The sequence below is a fragment of the Cryptomeria japonica genome, chromosome 3 (assembly GCF_030272615.1).
Source record: "Cryptomeria japonica chromosome 3, Sugi_1.0, whole genome shotgun sequence".
Lineage (NCBI taxonomy): Eukaryota > Viridiplantae > Streptophyta > Pinopsida > Cupressales > Cupressaceae > Cryptomeria > Cryptomeria japonica.
Genome location: NC_081407.1, coordinates 759,682,272 through 759,693,746, shown reverse-complemented (window position 1 = coordinate 759,693,746; position 11,475 = coordinate 759,682,272). Strand labels below are relative to the sequence as shown.

At 31.6% G+C, this 11,475-nt stretch overlaps 1 protein-coding gene across 1 annotated transcript; it reads left to right on the top strand.

The window, feature by feature from the left end:
* Window positions 1-5,651: 5,651 nt before the first annotated feature.
* LOC131874360 (probable pectate lyase 18) lies at window positions 5,652-7,722 on the top strand. The gene is made up of 6 exons (XM_059217697.1): window positions 5,652-5,810; window positions 5,939-6,029; window positions 6,237-6,880; window positions 7,081-7,184; window positions 7,295-7,433; window positions 7,516-7,722. The coding sequence occupies exons 1-6, from the start codon at window positions 5,652-5,654 to the stop codon at window positions 7,720-7,722; spliced, it is 1,344 nt and encodes a 447-aa protein (XP_059073680.1).
* The last annotated feature ends 3,753 nt before the right edge of the window (window positions 7,723-11,475 follow it).

Genomic DNA, 11,475 nt, shown 5'->3' with positions numbered 1-11,475 from the left:
GATGTCAAAGTGGGAGAAAGGAAGCCAAAATTCTACACCATTTGGGGAAGAAAGGATTGAGAGAGAGAGAGAGAGAGAGAGAGAGAGAGAGAGAGAGAGAGAGAGAGAGAGAGAGAGAGAGAGAGAGAGAGAGAGAGAGAATGAAAGTCCAATTACAAGAGCACAAAGCCAAACTTGAGAAGAATGAAAGTCCAATTACAATGGAAGCAAATTTTCTACACAAGGGGAGCCCCTAATTTCCATTACAAGGAGTATTTTATTAGTAGCATTTTTCATGTTTGGAACCAATGACAAAGGAGGAGATTGTTGAAATTTATATTTTCATTAATTTCAAAGGAGGTAGTTAAGGTTTTTGTATAAATTATCATTATGTTACCCTCAATATCCAGTTTTCAAAAATTACAATAATTTTAATTAATATTATGTCATATCAAATAATTATTGATCTAGATAAATAGAGTCAAGTTATGTTAAATACATCATTCAATATAGTATGTCACTAGTATCATCTTAATCAATTTTTTATTGTTGAAGGATTTGGAAGTATTTGTGATGTGTATATGAAGTTCATTCCTCAAAAACTATATCCACTAGCACATTATTTTATACCACATTCTACCATAGTTATATTTTGAGGCTTGTATGTTGGAAGATAAATATGGCTACACACAAAGACAAGTCTATTCAAGTTGCAAAGGTGGAATTCAATAACATGAAAAGTTAGGGTCAACATTATGCTCATAGAGATCACTTCACAATATATTATGAATTTTTTTATGAATGGGTCAAATTATTGCACTATGAACCAACTATAGGAAGCATGTGAAAGTGTACTAGGACCAACTAATTATTTTTCGTAAAGAATAGCATCATCCAACTCTTGAAGTAGCATGTTGGATCTTGGTTTAAGCCTTTTATATGTTTGGTCTAAAGTATGCATGTGTCAAATGTGTGAATGTTGTAAATAAGTTATAAGATGAGTTGTGATTATATATAATGTAGGGATGTATAAGTGTAATTGGATTCATTTAAAGAGTAATTCTTGCTAGTAGAACTAATAACCATCGCAAAAGTTGTGTAAGTTGTCAACTAAATTTTAGGTTAAGTGGGCAAAATCAATTGAAGGTCTCATGCACTTTGAGAGGGTTGTCAAAAGTTGATTAGATCAAGGTGACCCTAAAGCTTCATCCTTGAAGATCTGCATATCATATCTTTGATGTACTATTATTGTATTTAAGGTTGGCGCCTCATGATTATAGTTGGTGTTCACTTCTTAGACTCAAGCATTGGTGTCTCCTATGGGTTGATGCATACAAAATATTATAAGTTTATTATTTAGTTTATGAGGCTAGATTTGCATATTAGATCCAAGAAGCTTTTCTCACCATGGTTTTCCCCTTAAGTTTCTACATAAATCTAGTATTATTTTGTGTTGATGTCCTCTTATCTTATCTTATCAGTTTCTATGATGTTTGGAGAAGTTATCAAGGGTAATTAATTTGGAATTGGTGTCTACTGATTACCATTCTCTTAGTGTCTATGTGTGATTAACGCACATAATATATGCATTCTATTAAGAACAACAACCACTATTTCTTTTATTTTCATTGAAAAGAACTATCTAGATTTCCTTGGAAATGACCTTCTATTTATGTCACTTTGTGCAATCTTCCTTTATTCATAATGTATCTTTGTTCAAGACAAAAATCAAATCCGTGTAGCAGTAACAAGTTATCCTATATTGTCTAACAATGTAAAAGTTTATTGGTTATTTTGGATAGTTTAAAAATTTGGATTTATAAGTTTTGAATTTCATAAATACTTTTCCTTTGTAATAATTCTTTGAAGTAATTTAGAATGATATTTTTGTAATAAAATTTAGCTATTAATGAATTGTAATTGAATACATTAACTCTCACTTTAATTATAATCATTAGCATATTATTACTCATGGATTTGTTTAGGTCAACCCAAGAGTATAGCCAGTAATCCTTAGCTTGACTAAATCCATCCATTGATTATTACCATTTATTTATAATTAGATTAGTAGTAGATCAATAAAATAGATATTTATTTATATATTAATAAATGCATAGAGTAGCATATATCAATATAAGAATGCAAGTAGTTATTAAGAGAATTTAAGTAAGAGGTGTAGAGATGTTATTAAAGCTTAAAATTTATTAAGTTATAGCTTTAAACGTATAGAAATAAATTCATTAGTCAACAATATTAAACTTGAATATATTCTTTCTGTATATCTTAAGATGAATAAGTTATTATTTGAATGCCTCTACAATACTTTGTTTAGATTAAAAATAGAAAGACTTTTTAAAATCACAAGACTAATATATAAAATAGGATAATAAGGATAGTAATGAAAGAAATGGACTCTTGGGTCAAGGGTAAGATGTAAGCCCTTATCCCTTACCATATAGAAATAATAAATTTTGTTTTTTATTTTGTGATTGTTGAATATTGAACTCTGACTTAGTGAAAACTCTAATGATAATATCATAGTTTGTTTTTTTAAATGTAAAGGATAAGGATGGAATTTCATATTAATCTCATGTTGACATGTTCATATAGTTTCTTGACTAGATGATAGTTCCTTATCATTAAATGGTTAACCATCTCTAAAGTTTATGACTATATATATAAATATTAAATGGATTTGATCTTATATTTTGATTGTTTGATCATGATAACACTTTTTAATCAAAGGAGTGATTAGATGAATATGATATTGAATATTATAATCAAATCTAAGGTAGAAAGTTTATTCTAAGATGGAAAATATATTCTATTGTCAAAATATTTGAACCAATTAGATTTAATGAATGAAACTAAGTTATTTATGATAATCATTTATTATCAATTTATAACATTTTAATGATATAATGTTAGTGAATTTATGCATCATATAATAACTCATGAATTAGTTTTTAAGTATATCATTTAGAAGATTTAATAATGAATTAGCATTTAATATGTCTTTCATGATATCAGGTTAATTAGATAGATTGATAGTTACCTTTTCTTTTGTACTCTTATACATGTGTCTGTATGAGTTTTATACTCTCAAGATCATGTTTAGACAAATCTTGTTATTGGTATTCTTATGTACTAATGTGTTTGAAATCAATTTTTATGCTAAATTTAATTATCAAGAAGATAATACTTGTTAGATGCTTCTATTTTCCTATGACTACTTTGTATACTTGTGCATTCAATTCTTGTTTGTGTAAATGGATGGTGGTAAACATGGAGAACCATATAAGGATTGAGTATCACCCTCTATATATCTATCAACAAATGACTTAAAAAGATGCATTGGGAAAAAGATGTTTTATCAAATTTTAATATTATACCATGCTACTACTTTTGATCATTTAAAACTCATACTCTTTGCCATATCATAATATTGTTATATTAGCATGTGTGTGCACGCGCACACACGCACACACACAAACATAGAGAGAGAGAGAGAGAGAGAGAGAGAGAGAGAGAGAGAGAGAGAGAGAGAGAGAGAGAGAGAGAGAGAGAGAGAGAGAGAGAGTATATCATGCTACATAGATTCCATCACTCCTACTTGTTTAAGATTTCTCGACATCTTTGCGTTGGGCCAGGTATTCTTCATGCCAAGAAGAGTTTCAGGGGAGTGTAAAGATTTGTGGTTGGGTAGATATGTTCTTCGATGATGCTCTCACCCAATGTGTGCTTGTTGGAGATAGTGTCTCGTGAGTTCCTGTTAGGGTTACCTTAATTTTTGTACTCTTCATAATTGACCTTTTGAAGCTATGTAAAGGAAATTGTTTCCTTATGATAGGGCTTGTCAATGGCTTTTGTACTTAAACATCATGTTTCCATTCTAATATATTTGAACGTGTTATTTTAAATGTTTTAGAATAATGCTTATTTTATGCTATATCATTATTTTAATAATATGGAGGTCCTTATAGTTTGAAATTATTATTGTCTCAAAACATTAAAAAATATCAAAATTGACACATTACTAAATCATGTGAATGGACATTGATATATTCAAAGCAATTTCACTTGTGTTTGGGTTTGCTTCATGTAAGATAAACAAATTTACCAAATATTTAATATATTTTCCATGTCAGTACATATAAGAGGCATTTTTATAATTTATTATTTTTGTATTTATAATTTAATAACAAGTCATCTAGTGTAAAAATGTTGTAATAATAAGAGGTGGTAGAAAATTTCGATAGAATTTATGATATAAGGACTCATGTTCAACTTTAATATTATTTTATGTGGCATGGAAAGTGAGATGTCTACTTCTAAAAATGGTTTACAAATCCAATCACATAGAACTATTTGGACTTTTGTTGATGCTATTTAAATGATTTTTATTTGATAAAAAAATAAATCTCACATAATTAATTACTCCATCTAATAGTAAAAAACTATAAGTATTAAAAAGCCTTCTATTATTCACAGCTCCTTTTTATAAGTAAGATCTACACAATTAGAAGTTCTAGAAATGAATGATCTTATTAGATCAAAATAAATAACAATTAGTTCACCATTCATACTTCTTACAAAAGCCTTCTCACTATTACGCTGTGTGTGTCATACAATTCAATAGAATTAAAAGCTGAATTAATGCACAAAAATGTTCCAATAGTATCATATGTCTTTATTATTTTTAAAAGTTGAATATTTGGTTTGATTAAATATATATTTCAGGTTGAGCTAGCCATCCAAACTAAAAACATATAATGATTCAACATATTATTTAAAAGTTCATATTATTAAATTGATATGATGTAGAATTAGAAATAATCAATCTTTATAAACTTATAACCTTAAATTAATATATAAATATGTCTATTATACCTAAGTATCCTCGTGACGTCACACATAGCAAATAAAACTCCAATTATTTTCACTTCGACCTATCTTTCTCTAACGTAATCATCCATTCATTATGTTTTATTGCGTTAACATAAAGAAGTTTATCCTACAAATATACATTTACAATCTATTAAGTTTCGATATGTTAGATTCTTTGGAATTCTAATTTTTTCCACGATAAAAAAAATGAAGAGCGCGGGAACCATGTGAGCGCGGGAACAACATGCGAGAATTTTATACCAAACTTGGTCGCCCATCCCCGTGCAAATTACGGAAGAGGAAAGTCATTTATAACCAAAGACAAACATACTTGTGGGCCATATCACCTTTGCCAATGTTTCTCATGTTTTAATGTGAAACCCAAAGAAGTGTTACTACCGAATAACTCAATGGAGTCACCATGGAAAGCAGACACGGATAAAATGCGGCGTCCACCACATCCATGAAAGTTTCTATATCTATGTTTTTCAAATAGATTTGGAGAAAACTCTCAATTCAGAAAAACGTCGGAGTAAACATTCTAAGAAACGTTGGAGGAATGCTCTATCACATCATTACTCACTATTGTTTATGAGTCAAGCGCTATAGTCATGTGCATTACCACCGTAATAATCGCACTGAGATAACGTGCACACAACAATTTTTCAAACGTCGGGGTCAAGATTCCCCCTTCTCTACAGATTTTGCACATGATGATTTTGTATATAAGATAGCCCAAAGCCATAGCATGTAATACAACCATTGCAGGTTTTCTCCTATCCAAAATGGCGAGCAGACAAGCCTTACAGCCATTGTTTCTTCTTCTTGCTGTCTTTTTCATCAAGTTAGTAATGGTGGAATCAATAAGAACCCCCTTCAATATGACTAAGGCTGAGAATAGTGATAAATATCATGTTGAGAAGCCGGAGCTTGTAGTTCAAATGGTAGAAAGGTAACCATTTCGCCTTTCAGATGATTTAGAAATTTTAGAGAATTTATTTATGGTAGTATAGAAATGAAATCCAATATCTTATTGAATTTAGTACATTAGTATGAAATCTTAAATGACAAGGTTTATTATAAATGTTCTATTTATTCTTATGCTGTTCCTCGACGTTTTCTTCACTGTAATTTCTATAATACTATTCTCGTAACTGTAGTTGGTATGCAGCAGTTATAGAACAAATTTCTATCACCCATATCATCATGCCATTGGATAATTAACAATTGTCGTCGTTGAGACAGATTCAATGAAAGAAAATTCACTACAGAAAAGATATTTAAGTCAGTTCAATTAAGAGAATTTCGAAGTCCTAGCATTTTTTTATAGCTAGCATATATTACAGACAGTTGAGATTATTTACTTCAAGAACTATTGTGCAGGAGTTTAAATAATTCGAAAAGAAAGCTGAGCTCGTGCGAAACGGGGAACCCCATCGATGACTGTTGGCGTTGTGATCCTAACTGGGTTAACAACCGAAAGAGACTGGCTGATTGTGCCATCGGATTTGGCAAAAACGCCATTGGAGGTAAGAATGGCAGATTTTATATAGTTACAGATCCAAATGACGATGACCCGGTCAATCCTCGACCTGGCACTCTGCGGCACGCTGTTATTCAAACCGAACCTCTCTGGATTATTTTCCAAAAAGATATGGTTATTCACCTCAAGGAGGAGCTTATCATGAACAGTTATAAGACTATTGATGGTAGAGGTGCCAATGTTCATATAGCAAATGGAGCTTGCATTACAATTCAGTATGTGACCAATATTATCATTCATGGAGTTCATATCCACGACTGTAAACCTGCGGGAAACACAAATGTTAGGAGCTCCCCGACACATTATGGGTTTAGAACCAAGAGTGATGGAGATGGGATTTCCATCTTTGGATCAAGCGCAATTTGGGTTGACCACTGTTCATTGTCAAGTTGCGCAGATGGATTGATCGACGCCATCATGGGTTCCACTGCTATAACCATTTCAAACAGCTTTTTCACTCACCATGACAAGGTGCTCAAAACTGCTTTTTTGGTCTTCCATAAATATACTTTTCTTTGAAATTAGGTTTCACAATTGTATTTTTTATCCGAGGATTTTAGGGTAGGGTATTAAAAGCCTATTACTTGACTTGAACGAAAAAAATGTGAGTATTTATTAAATTGTCGATAGAACGCTATTTCTCAAGTCCAATATTTATTGGCTTTTTCCAGGTGATGCTCCTAGGACACAGCGACGCCTACACCGAGGACGTCAAAATGCAAGTAACAGTTGCTTTCAACCACTTTGGACAAGGGCTTGTTCAACGTATGCCCAGGTGTGAATAGAATTTTGTAACAAACTGTATTCCTTGCACAAAGACCACGAATATAAAGCTTGCTGAAGTTTATTTGCTCAAGTCTTTAAGATATTAACGTTATGATGCAGATGTCGACATGGATACTTTCATGTGGTGAACAATGATTACACCCACTGGGAAATGTATGCAATCGGGGGAAGTGCAAACCCCACCATTAACAGCCAAGGCAACAGATTCCTTGCTCCTGATTATCGATTCCACAAGGAGGTAAAAGACCTGTACAACTCATGTCTCTTATATCTTTGGTATTCAACGGTTGTAGTATAGTTATAGTATGGGTAATGTGCAGGTTACAAAGCACCAAGATTCAACAGAAGGTAACTGGAGATCAGTGGGAGATCTTATGTTAAATGGGGCATTCTTCACAGCATCAGGGGCTAAAGAATCCTCAAGCTATGCCAAAGCTTCGAGTATGGCGGCAAGACCTTCCTCTATTGTGGGCTCTATCACTGCAAGTTCGGGTGTTCTCACCTGCAGAAAAGGTTCCAGCTGTTAGACCAAATGCGTGCATTATAGACAAATTCTTAGGAATCCCTCAATTCTGTTACTTTGCAAGCATGAGCACACGGAATGAGGCTTCTTAGTTATTTTAGTTTTGGTTGCCGAGACTCTCTTGTCATCTTTCACTAAAGACGAATATATGGAAAATATCGAATAATATTTTTCTCAAATTTGAAGTGTAGTGGTAGAACGTCAAGCCAGTGTTTGTTTATATTATCTCGATTGTCACTTAAAAACATTTCTTAGGTAAATCTCACAAGAACTGCAACATAGAGATAGGAAATAGTTGAATTTATGTTCATACCAGTAATTCAAAAAACTAATTTATGCAAATGTTTCTTGAAACTATGAACACACCCGGTGTAATTGTATACGACGCAACTAAATATATTCACTTGCATGGGAAATTATTAACCTTTTAAGTTAATTATGTGATTGTAGATTAATTTTATATTATACATGTCTAATTTGTAACTCTAGACCTTATCTATCACAATATATACTTTTTCTCTTTGATTTGCTAGATTCTATACTCCTCATTGATTATTAAGGACTTGGTATATTTATAACTACATCATAAAGATAGTGAAATAATCAATGGTCATGTTCTCCTACTCCCTTAATTAGAATAGTTTTTTGGTTGTGATAAAGATACTTAGATGTTGATTTTGATACAATATTTTTATTCTATTTAAAGTTCCAAATGAAAATGTTCATAAGTTCATTCTATATACGAATAAGTCAATGATTGCTTAATGGTCAATTAATGTCTTTAAATTTGAAGCCCTGCTAGATAATTCCATGTTTTACAAACTCAACTCCCAATGACTACGAGGAAAGAGGAGAATTTTAAAATTTGAAACAAATTTATTTTTCCTTAAAATTCAAGCCAAGCAAGATCAATCCTCAATGCTACAAAAATGGTCCGTTGTAAAAAGATATATAATACAATGATCATGGGTAAATGTATGCAAATATAGGACAAAAACTAATGGGAATGCATGAATATAAATATAGGTAGGATATAGATAAGGATGGATATATATTGATGTATGGAAATAGGAGTAGGAGAACATAGATTGAAATTAGGGAAGGTGCCAAACTTATTAAAAATGGTTTTTGCATGCCAAAAATATTTTTTCTTTCTAGTGACTGAAAAATGAGTTTCTAATGCAAAATTTAAAATGGCTCCTGTAAAAGTTTTTAAATTTTAACATTTGATTTCTAATTTTGTCCTCCAAGCTTTGATGTTTTTGAAAAAAAAGTCAATTGTGACTTTATCCAACCTTTTGGATGCTTTGGAAATGTTGAAAATTCTGCCAAAATTACCTAAATGCTACAATCACGCAAACCTCCCAAGAATATAACTATGCAAAGTAGATTATAGGGATGCTTATTCTTTTGTTAAGTTGTACTTATTATTAGGGCTATGCAAGGATGTAGGAGAAGAGAATACTTGGTTTTTTAATATTATAGCTATCAGTTAGTCTCAAATCTATAAAAGCCAGATATTAAAATTAACTGTACTAGACAACAAGTTCCAGTACCATGTTAGATTCTTTGGGAAGTGACAATCGGGCTAGAATCTCGTGTCTGACCTAGATCATGTGCGACTACAGTTAATAGATAATCGAATATCAAATAGTAGAGCCAAAATCTGAAATGAAAGAACAATATAGACAATGCAAGAGAACTTGAGAATACTCTTCATACGCTCACCAAGCTACCAATAGGTGCATTAACTCCTACTACCCATAAAATATGGGAAGTTTTACCTACTTGATAAATGTCAAAATATGTAGCATAACCTCCTTAAGTGAAGATAGAAAAGAAGTTATAATTAGTGGCATAAAAGCCAAAAGAGGGTGAGAAAATTAATTACCCTATAACCTACTAAAGGTAAGAACAAACTCGTGGTTATGGAAGGAGGCACAACAAGCCAAAAGGGAGTGTGTGACTCAATTACTCATGTGTTAGAAAGTGGTACATGTAGATTATGTATTTTTCCATGTTTATTCACATTAACCACTCCTAATAAACCAAAGAAAGATTAAATAATATTTGTAGGAAAAAGAATAACGCCTAACAACTACTATGTGGTAAAAGGCAAGGTTTCATTAGCATATAAATTGAAGCAATACTTATATGGTGTCCAATGATCTCCAAAATTATGGTTTCAAAAGTTTAATTCATATGCTATGTATTATAATCTAGTGTATTTCCTAATTATGTTGGTTGCCTATATAGTTGGTCAGATATTGGACTTTGGTTTTGGTGGGGTTGGTTTTATGTACTAGATGGTAGTCATCGGGGTGCCGATAATTGTTTCTTTTTTCCCCTATTTTTTGTGTTATGTTGTTTATAGACTTTACTTTCTACTGTATTGGGCGTTGGGCCCCTTAGCAACTATTTAATTATTAAAAATTAAACTTTATGATGGTAATCAATCTCTTTTTATCAATTTATGCATAGATCATTTGTTGATATTTGGTAACAATGAATGGATGATTAGAGATATGGTATATAAAATTTCAATACATTTCAACATAAACAATTAGGGGTTCCTATATGCATCCTAGGCATTGAAAAGAGAGAGAAATAAGAAATGTTTGATTGGGATAGACTAAGTATGTTGAATTTGTGTTGTAATATTTTAGTATGCAGAATTATATGCTAGTAAATGTTTCTATTTTCTTGGGTACTAAGTTATTAGTTAAGTAATATATACGTCTTCACCGTTAAATGTAGAGTATATATTGCATGTTCCTTACACTAGTCTACTTCATATTCTAATTTATGTTATATTTTACATAAAGCTAGACATTGGTGATGTAATGGGAGCCTTGGGATTATTATATGGCTAATATTGGCATAGAGCATTGAACAACAATTAAGAGAGACTTAAGGTGAATGCAGAACACTATAAATTATTATATCTTCTACTATGGTGATTACTCACAAGGGATTGTTGACTTAGATTTGACAGGAGATGTAGATCATAAAATATCTACTAGTGGCTATTTCTTTAGCCTATTTAGTGTTTCTATTACTTGAATGAGCAAGTGATGGGTTGTAGTCATTTATCCATTGTAGAGGTATAGTACATGACAATTAGTAATGCCTGTAAGGAGGTGAGTTGGTTTTAGAGTTTTTGTTGAATTGTTGGCCTTATTCAAGCAATAGTTTAAACTCAATGTGAGAGTCAAGGTGTCATTAGCTTGGCCAAAACCCAATTTTTTGTGTATAAATGAAGCATATAGATGCACAATACCATTTTTCTCATCACATGGTGGAGGATAGTGGATGATGATTGAAAATGATGACTCTTTGGTGATTGTTTTAGATGATTTGATGAAGCATGTAAGCACAAATAACATTAGATGGTGTAATAAATATAATGGCCTCATAGTCCTTAATACTTAGATGCTAATATTCCCTTTATGCTTTTGCAAGGTATTTGAAATAAGTGGGAGAATTCTAGAAAACCATTGTCTCAACCATATTTTGTTCATATCTAATTATTTAATAGTTAAATTTTACATGTATTTTTGTTATCACTGTTAGTGTGTGGTATGTTTCTACTATCATATTCGTGTTAGACTTGTACCAGCCACTTAGAATTAGACAAGATCTAACCTTATAGTTCTATATCAAAGGTAAAATCAGCTAAATTATGCAAGTCGCTTGGAAAAGAGGGGTATATTAACTTGAATGGCCTTCCTAAAGGTCCTTAATTTTGAACTTTTAC